The sequence below is a fragment of the Nomascus leucogenys genome, chromosome 24 (genome assembly GCF_006542625.1).
Source record: "Nomascus leucogenys isolate Asia chromosome 24, Asia_NLE_v1, whole genome shotgun sequence".
NCBI lineage: Eukaryota > Metazoa > Chordata > Mammalia > Primates > Hylobatidae > Nomascus > Nomascus leucogenys.
This window is the reverse complement of record NC_044404.1, coordinates 2,308,779-2,325,682: the sequence shown is the minus strand read 5'-3', so window position 1 is coordinate 2,325,682 and position 16,904 is coordinate 2,308,779. Positions and strand designations below refer to the sequence as shown.

At 65.2% G+C, this 16,904-nt stretch overlaps 2 protein-coding genes across 2 annotated transcripts; both read left to right on the top strand.

Annotated features, from left to right (window-relative positions):
• The first annotated feature begins 1,491 nt into the window (after positions 1-1,491).
• Positions 1,492-4,448, top strand: TNFRSF4 (TNF receptor superfamily member 4). Its single transcript, XM_030805850.1, has 6 exons — positions 1,492-1,670; positions 1,873-1,995; positions 2,557-2,998; positions 3,652-3,848; positions 3,958-4,086; positions 4,168-4,448. Exons 1-6 carry the CDS (start codon positions 1,526-1,528, stop codon positions 4,236-4,238), a joined length of 1,107 nt encoding a protein of 368 aa, XP_030661710.1. The 5' UTR covers positions 1,492-1,525; the 3' UTR covers positions 4,239-4,448.
• Positions 4,449-9,697: 5,249 nt separating this feature from the next.
• Positions 9,698-13,195, top strand: TNFRSF18 (TNF receptor superfamily member 18). The gene is made up of 5 exons (XM_003279694.2): positions 9,698-10,354; positions 11,247-11,369; positions 12,229-12,316; positions 12,467-12,669; positions 12,735-13,195. The coding sequence occupies exons 1-5, from the start codon at positions 10,186-10,188 to the stop codon at positions 12,857-12,859; spliced, it is 708 nt and encodes a 235-aa protein (XP_003279742.1). The 5' UTR covers positions 9,698-10,185; the 3' UTR covers positions 12,860-13,195.
• Positions 13,196-16,904: the final 3,709 nt, after the last annotated feature.

Sequence of the window (16,904 nt, the reverse complement as noted above, 5' to 3'; positions counted from 1 at the left end):
CCCCAGGAGAGCAGTGTTGCCCACCAAGACCCCCAGTTCACCTGAACCTCCAAGGAACCAATTGCAAATGTAAGCTTCTCACTGTCAGCGGGAAACCCTTGTGAACGCTGGGTGGAACCTTACAGAAAATGCCAGAACTTTCTTCCTCTGCCCACCTGGGTTGGGGTGTGCACATGCATGTACACACACTGTCTGGGATGCTCTGAGCCCTTCCAGGATCCTCTACGTGTGGGGAGGGTGACCAACTTAGGGACCCTCAGTCCGACGGCGGGTGGCCTCTCCCTCCACTCCCTCCCCCTCCAGGCCCAGTGGGCTCCATGGCTGGGAATTTCCCCATGGGTGGGCCGAGGGCAGGCAGCTGTTTCCTGTGCTCCTGGGAGGAGGGGATTTCCAGCCCCTTCCCTGCTGCTCTGTTCCTAGAGGCCCCTCTCCACTTGCAAGTTTAAAAATGAACTTTTGGATAATCACAGGCTGGTCACAGTTATTCGAAAGGTGCAGAAGGGGCCCAGGGAGCCCCCAGCCCCGCACCTGCTCCCCAGCTTTCCGGGCAGTTCCCGTCCTCTGGGCAACCCGTGGAACCTGAGAGCTGTTTGCGTAGAAGGCAGAAACCTGCCTGCGTGCCCGTGTGTGCCACGTCATCCAGGACCCGCCCTCACAACCTCCTCAGAGGCCTGTCTCCAAACACTGCCACATGGGGGTTAGGGCTTCCACGCAGGAATTTAAGGGACACAGTTCAGCCATAGACACCTGCTGTGCTCAGGCACACTCAGCGTGGGCCCTGGTCACGGGTGTCTTATTTTTTTTTGAGATGGAGTCTCGCTCTGTCACCCAGGCTGGAGTGCAGTGGCGCGATCTCCGCTTTGCAACCTCTGTCTCCCAGGTTCAAGTGATTCTACTACCTCAGCCTCCCGACTAGCTGGGATTACAGGCGCCCGCCACCATGCCCGAATAATTTTTGTAGTTTTAGTAAAGACGGGATTTCGCCATGTTGGCCAGACTGGTCTTGAACTCCTAACCTCAGGTGATCCACCCGCCTTGGCCTCCCAAAGTGCTGGGATTACAGGTGTGAGCCACAGTGCCCGGCCATGGGTGTCTGGCTTACCATGGCTGTGGTCACTGCTGCTCAGAGCTAGTCTTGGGCATACAAGGGAGACCATGCTCCAGCAGTGCCACAGCCCTGAAGGTCCAGACTGAAGAGTTGCCTCTCCTGACTCAGTGTTGCCTCTGTTTACCCACATGCTCCATGGACCTTTTTGCTGAGGGTCGAGCCGCAGGCCAGGCCCTATTGTGCCCTGGGGTCTGAACATGGTGGTCTTGGGCAGAAGAGGGCAGAAGGCAGAATAAGCCAATGCTGGGGGTGCCCAGACCACAGCCAGGGTCCCCGGCCTGCCACCTTCCTCCTCCCGCCTCCTCTGCCCTCCTCCCCTCTCCCCTCCCCTCCCCTCCCCTCCCCTCCCCTCCTCCACAGTCCTTATAGCCACACCCCACAAGGAAAACCCAGACTCTGGCGACAGCGGAGACGAGGATGTGCGTGGGGGCTCGGCGGCTGGGCCCGGGGCCGTGTGTGGCTCTGCTCCTCCTGGGCCTGGGGCTGAGCACCGCGACGCGGCTCCACTGTATCGGGGACACCTACCCCAGCAACGACCGGTGCTGCAACGAGTGCAGGCCAGGTGAGGCCCAGCCTCAGGAAGGGGCGCCACCCACGGGGCACTCCAGGGACTGGGGGCTGGGGCAGGGATGGGCCAGCCAGGAAGCTGGTCCTGGGGAGGGGGCGGGCGAGGGGCCGGCCAAGCCTGGCAGAGGAGCTGCCTGGGGAGTCCACGGGCGCAAGCCTGGGGCCTGACTGCTGCCTGACGCCGGCCTCTGCTGCAGGCAACGGGATGGTGAGCCGCTGCAGCCGCTCCCAGAACACGGTGTGCCGTCCGTGCGGGCCGGGCTACTACAACGACGTGGTCAGCTCCAAGCCGTGCAAGTCCTGCACGTGGTGCAACCTCAGTGAGCTCCCACCTGGCCCCACAGCCCCACCCAGCACAGGGGGCGGCAGCCTGTCACCCACATTCCCACGCAGCAGCGTGGGGCCCCCACAGCCGCAGAAACGAACCTCAAACCACAGCGGGGTCTGCTCTGCCACAGGGGTCCTTTGAGGAGCTGAGGCATCTCCCAGGGGCACCCCCTCTCCTTCCGGGGGCCCAGACTCAGCCCAAGCCACGTGGAGTCGGGGAGACCACACTGGCCATGTGGCCTGGGCCTTGCTGGCCTGAGCAGTGAGGCTGGGGGGGTTGGGCCATGGAGACCCTGCCACAGGCGGGGCTGGCGGCTGGAGGAGGTGGAGGGGTAGGGAAGGGCTGCTGGGGCTGCCACAGAACCAGCCCCAGGTTGTGGCCAGGAAGGGAGGGCCCAGGAGCCTCAGGGCTCCAAGCCTCAGGGGAGGTCGCAGACCCCCGCCCATGGCCCTCTGTGTGGTGAGGAGGCCAACCTGTCCTCCAGTGTCCACCCTTCCTGAGGACCCTGTCCATAGCCCCCACCTGACGACCCCCCCATCCGGCCCCTGCTCAGGAAGTGGGAGTGAGCGGAAGCAGCCGTGCACGGCCACACAGGACACGGTCTGCCGCTGCCGGGCGGGCACCCAGCCCCTGGACAGCTACAAGCCTGGAGTTGGTGAGCTCGGTGGCTGCGGCCGGCAGTTGGGGGTGTGCGTAGCGGCTGTCTGTGACGCAGATGGGCCGTGGGCTGCAGGGACCTGGCCCCACCGGTGCCTCCTCTGGCACCCTCAAGACCGAGCTCCTGGGTCAGGGCCTGCGGGTGGGGTGTGGGCAGGGAGGGCTTCCAGAGGCCAAACCCACCACCCGGCCGTCGGGGACAAGTGCCTGCCCCATATCCCCAGCACCTGGGGCCTGTGGGCAGCCCCTGACCACCCTATCTTTGTTGCAGACTGTGCCCCCTGCCCTCCCGGGCACTTCTCCCCAGGCGACAACCAGGCCTGCAAGCCCTGGACCAAGTGAGGGGCCTGGCCAGGGGCTGGGAGGGGCTGGGGGTGGTGCAGAGGGGCTGGGGGGCTGAGGGGTTAGGAGGGCGGAGGGGCTGGGGGGCTGGGAGGGGCAGGTGGGGTGGAGGGGCTGGGGGCTGGGAGGGGCTGGGGGCTGGGAGGGGCTGGGGGCTGGGAGGGGCTGGGAGCTGGGAGGGGCAGGTGGGGTGGAGGGGCCGGGGGGCTGGGAGGGGCAGGTGGGGTGAAGGGGCTGGGAGGGGCTGGGAGGGGTGGGGGCAGTTTTGGGGGAAGGGGAGGTGCTGGTGGCCCTGGGGGCCTGGCTGTGTGGCTGGACCTGGTTGGGGAGCAGGAAGCTGCTGCCTGGGGGCAGCCTTTCCCCGTGGGTGGAGCTGGGTGTGTGGGACCCTCACCCTCTGTAGCTGGGAGGCCCTGGGGGCACAGGACAGGGAGGTGTCGGTGGGGGGTATAGACGTGGGAGAAGGGCGTGTGGCCTTGGAGGCCCCTGTGGGGGGCATGTGGGGCTGGGCAGCGTCCTTGGCTGCCACTGGCCTGGTGTCTGTGGTAGACGCTGCCTGTGGCTGGCCAGTGCGGACCCTGTTATCCCCACCGCATCTCCCGGGTCCCAGGGGGTTTCTGGCCTGAGCAACACCCCCCGTTCCCCACAGCTGCACCTTGGCTGGGAAGCACACCCTGCAGCCGGCCAGCAATAGCTCGGACGCCATCTGTGAGGACAGGGACCCCCCAGCCACGCAGGCCCAGGAGACCCAGGGCCCCCCGGCCAGGCCCACCACTGTCCAGCCCACTGAAGCCTGGCCGAGAACCTCACAGGGACCCTCCACCCGGCCCGTGGACGTCCCCGGGGGTAAGGGCGCCTGGCCCAGCCCGGCGGGGCCCCCGACCCGAATAGGAGGAGGGGAGGGTGGCATGGGGGCCCCTCCTGTGGACCCCACCCAGCAGACCCCTTCCTGCAGGCCGTGCGGTGGCCGCCATCCTGGGCCTGGGCCTGGTGCTGGGGCTGCTGGGCCCCCTGGCCATCCTGCTGGCCCTGTACCTGCTCCGGAGGGACGGGAGGCTGCCTCCCGATGCCCACAAGCCCCCTGGTGAGTGCCTCGTGGCCCTGCCCCACTGCTCCTGGCAGGCGAGGCCCACCCACTGATCTCTCCTTCTGTTTTCCTCCCCAGGGCGAGGCAGTTTCCGGACCCCCATCCAAGAGGAGCAGGCCGACGCCCACTCCACCCTGGCCAAGATCTGACCTGGGCCCACCAAGGTGGACGCTGGGCCCCGCCAGGCTGGAGCCCGGGGGGTCTGTTGGGCGAGCAGGGCAGGTGCAGGCCGCCCGCCCCGCCACGCTCCTGGGCCAACTCCGCACCGTTCCAGGTGCCGCTGGCTGCCTCCGGCTCTCTGCTTACGTATGCCATGCATACCTCCTGCCCCGCGGGACCACAATAAAAACCTTGGCAGATGGGAGTCTCCGACCGGCACTGTGGGCTGCGCACCTGTGGCATGGAGGCTTGGGCCGTGCCCGCCTCTGGCTGGAGAGGGGTCTTGGGCCAGGGTGGAGGTAGGGGGTAGCGGGGTCAAGTGGACGTTGGTCCCCGGGTGCAAGTTCCAGACTGAGTGGGGAGTGGGGGGAGGGATTGGGAAGGCTCAGGCCCAAGGCCGCCTGGGGTGGAGGTTCCTGGCCAGGCGCTGACAAGGGCCACCCACCCCTGAGCCCCGGGTCGCTCAAGGAGCTTGGGAGTGGCTGACCCCTGGGGCTCTGTGTCCTTGCAGGAGGAGTGTAGAGACCTGCCCCTCTTCCCCTCCACACCTACGCCCACCCCTTGCTGCACCTGGGAAGGGGTCCCAGGGCCCTGAGCACCCCGAGGAGTCCCTGCAACGGCCACACGGCCCCTCTGTCCCTGCCACGGGTGTCCAGGGCGACAGTTACCTTGGAAACCACGGTTTCTGCTTGAGCCAACCTTCTGTCCACCCTGGGCCCCGGCCGTCCCACTCCTGTGCACTTACCCCGCCACCAAGAGTCCTGGGATCTGAACGAGAATGTCCACAGCGACTTCATGTAATGTGGCCCCACAGTGGAGAAACCCAGGCATCTGCCAGCAGCGTGGATTCGTGTGTGCTGGTGTGTTCAGATGAGCTCCCAGCTCCCCGGCCCACACCACGGGTGTTCAGAGACACTCCCAAGGCGCCGGGGCCGTCCCCGGCCACGTGGGAATCCTCTCAAGCTGGTGTCTGGGAGTGGGGTACCCTTCGAGCAGCACAGAGCCTGCTCCCCGGAGCGCCAGTCACACCCAAGGCCACAGCTCCGGAACGAGGCGGTAGCAGCCCTGCAGGTTTCCCGCAGGGAAGACACCCCAGGCGTCCGAGCAACGTCTGTGTCCCTTGGGAGGTGGAGGTGCCTGTTTGCCTCCATTGTGCTTAACAGATGTCAGGAGCAGAAGTGAAACACTCCCGAAGGCCAAGACGTCTCACTGCACTTTTTTTTTTTTTTCTCTTTCTTTCTTTCTTTCTTTCTTTCTTTCTTTTTTTTCTTTTCTTTCTTTCTTTCTTTTCTTTCTTTTCTTTCTTTTTCTTCTTTCTTCTCTCTTTCTTTCTTTCTTTCTTTCTTTCTTTCTTTCTTTCTTTCTTTCTTTCTTTCTTTCTTTCTTTCTTTCTTTCTTCTTTCTTCTTTCTCTTTTCTTTCTTTTCTTTCTTTCTTTTTTGCCGGAGTCTTGCTCTGTCACCGAGGCTGGAGTGCAGTGGCGTGATCTCAGCTCACCAACCTCTGCCTCCCAGGTTCAAGCGATTCTCCTGCCTCAGCCTCCCAGGTAGCTGGGACTACAGGCACCCAACACCACACCTGGCTAATTTTTGTATTTTATTAGAGACAGGGTTTCACCACGTTGGCTAAGCTGGTCTTGAACTCCTGACCTCAAGTGATCCACCTGCCTCGGCCCCCTGGAGTGCTGGGATTTCAGGTGTGAGCCACCACGCCTGGCCCTCACTGCACTCATGAGAAAGAAACACACAGCTGAGGCCGGTCACGGTGGCTCACGCCTAGAATCCTAGCACTTTGGGTGGCTGAGGTGAGACGATCGTCTGAGCTCAGGAGTTTGAGACCCGCCTGGGTAACATGGCAAGACCCCTTTTCTATGAAAAATAGAAAAAATCGGCCGGGCGCGGTGGCTCACGCTTGTAATCCCAGCACTTTGGGAGGCCGAGGTGGGCGGATCACGAGGTCAGGAGATCGAGACCACGGTGAAACCCAGTCTCTACTAAAAATATAAAAAAATCAGCCGGGCGTGGTGGCGGGCGCCTGTAGTCCCAGCTACTCGGAGAGGCTGAGGCAGGAGAATGGCGTGAACCCGGGAGGCGGAGCTTGCAGTGAGCCGAGATCGCGCCACTGCACTCCAGCCTGGGCGGCAGAGCAAGACTCCGCCTCAAAAAAAAAAAAAAAAAAAAAGAAAAACAGAAAAAATCCGCCGGGTGTGGTGGTGCACGCCTGTGGTCCCAGCTACTTGGGAGGCCGAGGTGGGAGGATCACTTGAGCCCAAGAGATCGAGGCTGCGGTGAGACGTGACTGAAAATAAAAACAATAAAATGAAATTTAAAAAAATTAATTAAGTAGAAACACATGAAGCCTCATGGAAGGTTTTGCTGACGGCCTGGACGCTCCGGCCGCCGTGGCTGGTGTGGCCCAGCCCCGCAGCTGCACCTGCTGCTGCACACAGCGTCCCTGGGCCAGCCTACCCTCGCCCTGCGTCCACCAACAGCGCACGCTGCCCACGGCTGTCCAGGCCTCCTGTGCTTGGCGGATGGCTCCCCCGCTGCCAGTGTCGTGGAAGTGGGGAACCGGCCTCCGGGGTGCACAGTGGGAGCGCCATGCGCCACTCACAGCAGCCCGAGGTGCCGGGACCACAGTTGGCTATAAGGAAGACGCCCATCTCTAGCCTTGGGCTGCCCTGGACCCCTCCTGCCTCTGCAGCTGGTTTTCTCCCCTGTGTCTCTGTCTCCTCAAACCTCTATCTTCCACCCACTCTCTGCCAACCACAAGCCTCCCCCCCGCAGCACAGGGAAGTCAGAGGCCGTCCTGTCCCCCAACCAGCACCTTCACTGAGTTCCCCGGGTTCCTGCACACGGTTCAGCCTGCAGGCCCTGCACAGGGTTGGGGCCGCGCCTCTGAGAGCCCTCCGCCCCCTGCCCCGTGGGACAAGCGAGGCCAGGCCTGCAGGCAGGATGGCGGGTGGGTGGGGGAAGGGGTTAGGTGGCCAGGACTGGAGTGGCCAGATCCCATGGGGCTGGCAGGTCGAAGGCTGTGGGAAAGGGGCCTCCTCCCCAAACCTGGCGCCCACACCCATCGCTTCCTGTCTCCTCCCCTCTGGGCACAGCGCCCCCCAGGCCCTGTGGGACTTATTCCCCAGTAGGACCCCCTGCCGCACCCCCAGATGGACACGGGGCCACCTCCTCTTGGTCTCCGTGCTCACCCTCCCCGCCCCCTCGCCTGATGCCATCTCTGCTGGCAACTCCTGTGCCATCTGTGCCCCAGGCCCTGCCTGAGCTCTGGCTCGGTGCCCATCTTCACCCTCCCCCTGGGCCCCACAGCTGCCCTTCTGGATGCATGCAAGGGCTGTCCCTCGCCCAGCCCGTGGGCTGCTCTGCTGTGTGAACGCCCCGTCATTTGTGTCACTGCTGAGGTGTTCACAAAATACTGGAAAATAAGATGAACAAGTCACCTCCAGCCTCGCAGCCCAAGGACAGGAGTCACGGGGAGCCGGGAGGGGCCTTCTGCGGTGAGAGGGACGGGAGGGCGGAGGTCACACCCCTGGCAGCCCCTCCGGGGACCACCCTATGTGGCGAGCTGCTTGGGCTGTTCAAAGTGTCAGCTGCGCCACAGGGCAGGGGGGAGGGGCTCCGCTGGCCGCCTCCCACTTGGCCCCATAAACTGCTCGCCCCTCTAACTCTGTCCCTGCCTCTAGATGGATGACTCACACCGTGTGGTCTGCTGAGCATTCTTTCTTTATTTTCTGTGATGGAGTCTCGCTCTGTCACCCAGGCTGGAGTACAGCGGTGCAACTGACGAGCGTTATTTACAGGGGACACACTGCATCTTCTCGGGCTGCCGTCTACCGGCGCTCACCAGGATTGGGGGGGAGCCCGTGCTGGTGCAGACCTCTCGGGTTTTTGAAACGGGCAGGGGCATGGCCCAGCCTGCCCTGGTCTCCTCCCTGAGCACCTTCGCCTGGCGTCCGGGTCTGATGGCGCCTTTTTTTTTTTTTTTTTTTTGGGCAGGGGGGACAGAGTTCTGCTCTTGTTGCCCAGGCTGGAGTGCAATGGCGCCATCTTGGCTCACTGCAACCTCTGTCTCCCAGGTTCAAGCAATTCTCCTGCCTCAGCCTCCCAAGTAGCTGGGATTACAGGCACCTGCCACCACGCCTGGCTAATTTTTTTTTTTTTTTTTTTTTTTTTTGTGACGGAGTCTTGCTCTGTCACCCAGGCTGGAGTGCAGTGGCGCGATCTCGGCTCCCTGCAAGCTCCGCCTCCAGGGTTCACGCCATTCTCCTGCCTCAGCCTCTCCGAGTAGCTGGGACTACAGGCGCCCGCCACCACGCCCGGCTAATTTTTTGTATTTTTGGTAGAGATGGGGTTTCACCGTGGTCTCGATCTCCTGACCTCATTATCCGCCCGCCTCGGCCTCCCAAAGTGCTGGGATTACAAGCGTGAGCCACCGCGCCTGGCCAAGTGGCTAATTTTTTTTTGTATTTTTAGTAGAGACGGGGTTTCTCCATGTTGGTCAGGCTGGTCTTGAACCCCTGACCTCAGGTGATCCGAGGCCCACCTCAGCCTCCCAAAATGCTGGGATTACGGGCGTGAGCCACCGATGGTGCCCCTTTCTATCCAGGGGCCCAGACCCCCTCCCAGGCTAGGGGCTGAAGATCTCCAGGCCCCTCAAAGGCCCCCAGGCCCAGCTGGCCCCACCCCTTTCTTTCTGAGCGTCCAGGCAGCCTGGAGCCGCAGAGACCCCTTCCTTTTCTGCAGTGTCTGAGGGCTGCCTCTCCAAGGCAGGCTCCTACATCTTGGATTTGAGAACTCCGGGGTGTCACAAACAGCTAATTCCTGTCATTTACCTTGGAAAAGGAGGAACCGCCTTATGGGGTGAGACGATGGCTGCAGGTCTCAAAGGGGTGTCGAACCACATCCAGCCGTGGGCACAGCCACGCACACGTTCCGGAGAGCCCCCGCCCCCAGCATTCGCGGGGGTCTCCACCTGTGCTGGACGGCGCAGAAGCAGGGCTGGGCAATCCAGGGAGGCTTCCTGGTGGAGGCAGGGTCCCAGAAACCCTCGGTGCCCACAAGGGAAACTGAGGCTGAGAGACATAGGACAGCCTCCTGAGAGCTCTGCGAGGGCCTCCCCCTGGACTCCCTCCAGGACCCAGATCTGTCTGGTGCGACGGATGAAGGTGGCTCCAGAGAGACCTGGGTGGGAGCCGGAGACGCGGCAGTCCCGGCAGGTTGCTCTGCCCTGGGCCCTGGGTGCCCGCGGGGGCAGCTGACACTGACCTGAGGAGGCGCCAGCACCCTCTCGTCTCCCCACCAGCTCCTCCTGGTGCTCCTCCCAAGCCCCGGGGAGCTTCCTGGGTTGGCAGCTGAGGGGGGTCCTGGAGAGCTGTAAGCAAGGGGGAGGGGAGCCCACAGGCCTGCAGCCCATGGTGAGTTTCACACCCAGAGCCGGCCAGGTGGGGTGCGCTAAGCCGAGGGGTCCCTGTCCCCATTCTGTGGGGTTCCCCAGCGCGGGGCTCCGTGGCTGAGGCTCTCTGGGGGTGGCCAGAGTTTGTGACCTCTCGGGGACTCACAGATACCACCCAGAGGCGGTAGAATGGAGCGGGTGATTGGCTGCGTCCCGCCCTCCAGGTGGCCCCCATGGGACAAGGTGCTAAACGCCGCCCACTGCACTGGGGCCCACCAAGGTGGCCGCAGACTTTGCATAGAAAACCTTTCTGATCCCCGCCAGCCTGGTTTCCCTGCTCCTGCCGGCGACCTGCGGGGGACCGCGCTGAGTCCGCGGTGTCCAAACCCCCTCCTCACACGCATTTCACCTGGGTCGGGATTCTCAGGTCATGAACAGTCACAGTCACCTCCGGGCAGGGCGGGTGAGGACGGGAACGGGGCGTGTCCAACTTGCTGTAGGCTCTTGAAACCCGAGTGTGGCACAGCACGGGGTGATGAGCGCGTTTGGGGCCCTGTGCGGCCTGGCGCTGCTGTGCGCGCTCAGCCTGGGTCAGCGCCCCAGCGGGGGTCCCGGGTGCGGCCCTGGGCGCCTCCTGCTCGGGTCGGGAACGGACGCGCGCTGCTGCCGCGTTCACCTGACGCGCTGCTGCCGCGATTATCCGGGTAAGTAAACCGCGTTTACTTAACGCAGACCGGCCAAGGCGCGGCGCGGAAGCCGGGATGGGCGGGCGCCCCCTTCCCGTGCTCAGACCGGCGCTGCCGAGGTCTAAGGAGGGTGGGCACAGGGCCGCCAGCGGCCGGAGCCTTCTGGAGGGAGGCAGGATCCCAGAGGGAGGCGGAGGTTTGCCAACTCCAGACAGTGGCCCCGGCGGCGAGGAGCAGGGGCAAGCCAGGTGGGAGAGCCCTTAAGAGGGGTCTGGGGTCCCGAGGTGGAGGACGGCTGTTCCAGGTCCTGCTGGGTGGGTCGTAAGCCCCTGGCCATCGCCCAGCCCCGTCCTGCCCAGTTAGGGGCCCCCCTGCACCACCGTCTGGCCTGCTGCCTGCCTCTGACCTGCACCTGGGGGTGAGGGTTCAGCTGACATGGCTGGTCTGGAGAGGAAGCTGGCAGGGAAGTCACCCCAGAGCTGCTTCCTCCAGGGCCTGTGGGTTGGGAAGGGAGGCTCTGTCCGCAGGCCCAGTGTGGCTGGTGGTGGGGACAGCAGTGCCTGGAGACCAGGCAGGCGGCCTCTGAGGTGTCGACCGGCCTCCAGGGGACTGTGCACTGTTGGGGGCCACCCCTGGGTCCCGCAGAGGCAGCTCCTACTTGCATATGGAGTCAGCACCTGGGCAGGGGCAGCTGTGGGGCGCAAACGGGGAGTAGCCAGGCCACATGGCCCCAGGAGAAGGAGACAGCTGTAAAACCCAGGGTCCAGACTCCCAGCCAGGAGCCCTCTGCTCCCTGGAGGCAACTGTGGGTGGGGAACAGTCAACCTCACTGCCCTGGAGGGCCGAGGGGAGGCCTGGGGAGCAGGGGCCTCAGCCCAGCTGCTGGGGGGCTGGCCTGTCTCCTGCCCAGGCGAGGAGTGCTGTTCCGAGTGGGACTGCGTGTGTGTCCAGCCTGAATTCCACTGCGGAGACCCTTGCTGCACGACCTGCCGGCACTACCCTTGCCCCCCAGGCCAGGGGGTACAGTCCCAGGGTAAGTCCTGGAGGTGCCTGTGGGAGTCCGCACAGGCCAGGGGTTCCACTAGGGCCCGAGGCAGAGCTCGTGGGCACAGGTGTCTGGCAAGGACGTGTGGCGTGTGGGGTCTGGGGCCCTTAGTCCTGTGAGGCTGGGCAGCTCTGGGGGTGTCCTGTCCCCGCTTTCTCGGCCTGGGCTTCTCCATCCAGCGCGAGGGCTGTGAGAACCCTGTGGGGGGTGGGGGTGGGTTCCAGGAGCTGTCTGGCTCTCAGGCCTGGGGCACCCATCCTGTCTGTCCTCACCGAATACTGAAAGAGCCTGCCCTGTGCCTCCCGGAGTCCTGTCTGGGGCCTGGGGCTGCACCCCGTTCTGGAAGGAGCAGCTCGAGTCCTCTTAGCGGCTTGTTTACCTGACAGGAGGGGCCAGGCTGGGCACATGGGGGCTGGGAGGAGGTACAACTGGGGAGGTTGTGTGAGGTTGGACGGGGCAGGGTCTGGGGTCAACTGGGACCCAGCCTCAGTCTCTGGGACCCTCTCTGTTCTCCACCCTCTGTTCTACTGGGTCCTGCCTGGCTTCTGCCCACCCTCAGCCCCCAATGGGCAGGCCTTTCCCCTCCCTGGCAAGCCCACTGCACTCTGCGCTCCTCCCCCAGGTGCCCTCAATGGGCCCCACCCCAGACGCCCCACCTGGGACGGGCAGACATGGGCCCCAGTCCTGGGCCATGAAGAACTCTGTTGAATGGATGATGTGGGAGGGGGCACTCTACTCAGCCCCCAGACCCCAGATGGACCCCTGCACTGTCCTGATGCCCTCCTCATCCATCCCAGCAACTCCACCAGCCTCCCTCCCTCCCCCCACACCCCCCACCCCACACCAGGGAAATTCAGTTTTGGCTTCCGGTGTATCGACTGTGCCTCGGGGACCTTCTCCGGGGGCCACGAAGGCCACTGCAAACCTTGGACAGAGTGAGTCCTGGGTGGGCCCTGCTGGCGGCCGGGTGGTCCAGGCCCACTCTGAGGAAGGGTCCTCTCCTGTTCCTTGCGCTGTGGCGAGCCCCAGACAGCACCGAGGACAGCAGCCGGGGGCTGATTGGAGGCCGTGCCCGTGTATTCCAGCTGCACCCAGTTTGGGTTTCTCACCGTGTTCCCTGGGAACAAGACCCACAACGCCGTGTGCGTCCCAGGGTCCCTGCCGGCAGAGCAGCTTGGGTGGCTGCCCATCGTCCTCCTGGCCGTGGCCGCCTGTGTCCTCCTCCTGACCTTGGCCCAGCTTGGACTGCACGTCTGGCAGCTGAGGAGTCAGCGCATGTGGCCCCAAGGTCTGTCACAGCCTGGTGGGGGGAGGTGGGAGCATGGCTGCCTGCTGACCGTGGCCCCCCTGCAGAGACCCAGCTGCTGCTGGAGGTGCCGCCATCGACCGAAGACGCCGGCAGCTGCCAGTTCCCCGAGGAAGAGCGGGGCGAGCGATCGGCAGAGGAGAAGGGGCGGCTGGGAGACCTGTGGGTGTGAGCCTGGCCGTCCTCCGGGGCCGCCGACCGCAGCCAGCCCCTCCCCAGGAGCTCCCCAGGCTGCATGGGCTCTGTGTTCTGCTCTGGGCCGGGCCCTGCTTCCTTGGCAGCAGAAGTGGGTGCAGGAAGGTGGCAGTGACCAGTGCCATGGACCATGGAGGTCGGCGGCCGCGGCTGGGCCCTGCAGGAGGGAGAGAGAGACACAGTCATGGCCCCCTTCCTCCCTTGCTGTCCCTGCTGGGGTGGGGTCTCAGGATGGGAGGCTGTGTCCGTGGGTGTGCAGCGTCCAACACGGGACCTGGCTGCACGGGGCCTTCAATAAACACTTGTCCAGTGACCTGAGTGGACGCATGCTGGGTGCTGGGGGAGGACAGGGCGCCTGGGGCTGGGCTTTGGGGCACCGTGCCCATGCCTGGCTGTGGTCCCCTCCACAGGGGGCAAAGCGGAGGGCAGCCAGGGCCCATGCTGGGAACTCCTGGCCGTGGTCCCCTCCACAGGGGGCAAAGCGGAGGGCAACCAGGGCCCATGCTGGGAACTCCTGGCTGTGGTCCCCTCCACAGGGGGCAAAGCGGAGGGCAACCAGGGCCCATGCTGGGAACTCCTGGCCGTGGTCCCCTCCACAGGGGGCAAAGCGGAGGGCAGCCAGGGCCCATTCTGGGAACTCCTGGCCGGGTGGGGGTGGGGCCCGGGGAGGGGCCATTCCAGTCCTGGGCCCAGTGCTCCTCAGGGATACAGGCTCAGCGGCTTCCCCCGTTCGGGGGCTCTTCTCTGGCGCCCCTGGGTCTCTGGTTTCTGGCCACACAGCCTGCCGGCCCCTGGGTGCCATCTAGCACTTTCTGGTGGTGGGCGCCTCGTCTCCAGGCCAGCCCTCTCTCCTCACCACCCCACCCTCGGCCTGCCAAGCCTCCCGCTCCAGGTGAGATCTGATACAGACTCGCTCAGCTGCGAGGGAGTGGCGGGCAGGCCGGTGCAGGCGTCTCAGCAGCACCCTGGAGGCACCGCACACCTGGCCCCCAGCTCAGCTCCCAGTAGGCGGTGGGCCCACCTCACAGTAGGTGGACGGGGCAGAGGGGACGTCAGCACCCCACCCCCAACATGGGACCCGGAGTGTGGAGAGCCCAAGGGTGGCACAGGGACACCGGGGAAGGTGCTCAGCCCTGGAAGCAGGACCCGGCCCTTCGGCGCCGTGGCGTACTGGGCTCGGGGCTGGGTACTGGGCTCGAGGCTGGGTACTGGGCTCGGGGCTGAGTACTGGGCTCGGGGCTGGGTACTGGGCTCGGGGCTGGGTACTGAGGCTCGGGGCTGGGTACTGGGCTCGGGGCTGGGTACTGAGGCTGGAGGCTGGGTACTGGGCTGGAGGCTGGGTACTGGGCTCGGGGCTGGGTACTGGGCTCGGGCTGGATACTGGGCTCGGCGCGCTCCTCCCGTGTGAGCCCCGGGGCGGCTGAGCGGTCGGGCCCTGCCCCGCGCACTCCTGCCTGCAGCCCGGATCCTCCCCGCCTGGCCCCGGCTCCCCCCACACCGGGGCTGTCCCGCACCGGCCCCAGAAACCACCGGCGGCCTGCGTAGCGCGGGTCCCGCGGGGCTGACTCAGCGCGGAAACTCCTCGTGGGCGGCCTCGCGTGGGCCTCGGCGCGGAAACGTCAGCGCGGGGGCGGCGGGGCTGACGCACAGCGGACGGGCGGGGGATTCCGCGGGCGGCGGGGCGGGCTCTGAGCGGGGTCTCCGGCGTCTGCGGCTCCTCCCGGGCCCGCCCCGCGCGCTTTACCTGGAGCGCGACCCTCCGGGCCTGGGGCGGTCCCCAGCGTGCGTCGCGGAGCCCGGGGGAGGAGGGCGGGTCCTCGCGCGTGGGGGCGGGGGCGCCTCCAGGGGTCTCAGTGGGGCAGGCCGAGGCCAGCGCGAGCTCGTCATGGAGGGGGGTCCCAAGGGCGCGGAGGGTCGGGCGGGGCCGGGTGCGGAGAAGGGGCCGGGTGCGGAGAAGGGTCCTCGGTCGCCGCGGAGAGGCCGCCGCCCCCTCCCACTCGGGGCGCAGTGGTCTCGGCTCCCGGGGGAGGGGCCCCTCTCTGCTCCCCCTGGAAGCCCGAGCCACTCGCACGGGGCGGCCTCCATCTGCCCGGAAAACCGCAGCCGCCGCAACCTCCCGCTGGCGTCGGACTTTTGAGAAAAGGGCCGGAGGCCATCTCTGTTCTCAGAAGTGCTTCCGGCCGCTGCGGAGCCTCCCCTCCCAGCCAGCTCCCTCCCCACCCTCCACTGAGATCTGGACTTGGCGGTGCAGGAACCCCCCCAGCTGACAGAGACACCTATGGCGGGGGACCCTTCGCAGACAGAGCTGGACACAGCCTTTCCCAGCCCGAGGACAGGTGGGGGGGTCCTTGAGGGACCGGTGGCCCCCGGCTGCCCCAGCTGCTGGGATCTGTGCCCACTGACCAGGACCTGGGTCATCACTGCTGTCCCCTCCGATGCTGGGCTGAGCTCTGAGGACAGGACAGGAGAGGGCTAGCTCCTCTCGGCCGGTGACCGTCATGGGAGGCGGTGGCGCCTGGCGTCGGGGAGGAAGCAGACCCTTGCCTCTCACAAATCTCATCTTCCCGGAAACCAGGAATTGGGGGGTCTTTCTGGAGTTGGTAATTCAGTTGTCTGGTCCCCATCTTAAAGACACACCCAGGGGAGAGGGGCTGAGGGGGCGGGGGCACAGGGGGCCCCATGGACACACAGACCTCGAGTCCTCCGGGGTCCGAGGTCTCTTTAGCTGAAACAGACACGCAGGCCCACTGGCCCTCAGCAGACCCCAGGCCCCAGCTGCTGGTGAGGGTCTGTGCTGGCCAGGCCCCACAATGGAGGCTGTGGGGATGGAGGGTGTGTGGCTGTACCTGGGTCCTAGTCGGGGGCAGCTTAATCCCCCACACCTTCCCCTTGAGTCCCCTACCTGGCAGCAGAACCCAGGACTCACCTGTGGAAGAGAGAGGGGGAGAGGGAGGTGTGGGGGGGCGTCAGCTGTCAGGAGCCTCCACCTTGGGTCCCAGGCTCCAGCTTGGCGCCGTCTGCAGGAAGCGCCCGGACCCTGCCTGAACTTCTCGTGTCCCTGAGGGGTTCTGATGCCTTTCCTGTGGCCCCTGGCTGGTCACTTCACTTGAATATTGGGGAGCACCTTGTACTGCCAGATACTCAGGCGCCCACAGTCTCCCTCTCCCTGGTGGTCCATGCCGTTCTGGCCTCGCAGACAAGTGCTTACGGGCTGGGCGGCAGGGATGTGGCCGTTACTCCTGGGTTCTCTGGAAACCTTGTTTATTCATTGACTTTTGGGCTCTTTGGGGCACCAAGGACTCCTGAGCAGGATCTGGGTCCTCAGCTTAGGTCTTTGGGGGGCCCTGGTTTGCGGGGGGTGGGGCTCGGTCACGACAGGGCAGGCCGCTGCCAGCGTGCAACCTCCTCATGGGTTCTGGCGGTGACACATCCAATCGGGGCCCAGGGGCAGCAAAGGCTTCGTTGTCCCCTCGGGCTCAGGTGACCTCTGCTGACATCGTGGGGCCCCTGAGCCCGGGGGTGTAACCCCACCCACCACAGGGAGGGGAGCTGGACAGTTCCAGTGTCACCAAGGGACGTAGTCCTGACCTGGGATCATGGCGCGACACAGCACCAGGCATGTGGGGCAGAGCCGAGGGCAGAGGCCGGAGGGCACAGGGGCCCCAGGGGCATCAGGGTAGCAAGAGCAGAGGGCAGCGTCGGGAGGACCCCGAGGTGATGTGGCCGTTAGTGGCCTTGGAAGCTGGCAGGCAACGTGGCCCTGACCCCTAAGGGCAGGTGTGGATTTACTAAGTCCTGGGTGCTTGGCCAGCCATGGAGGCTTCACCCCTCCCAGGCCGCTCCTGCTTCACCCCTCCCCGGCCTTGGTGGGCTGCAGAACAGGCCGCTGCTGCCTTTGGCCCCCAGAGGGTCCAGCAGACCTGCTGGGAGGGGACTGGGGACCCCATCACAATGACAGGTGTGTTCCCAGCCCTTCACCTGGGAACCCCCACTCCAGGCCCCAGCGAAAGGACCATGTTGGT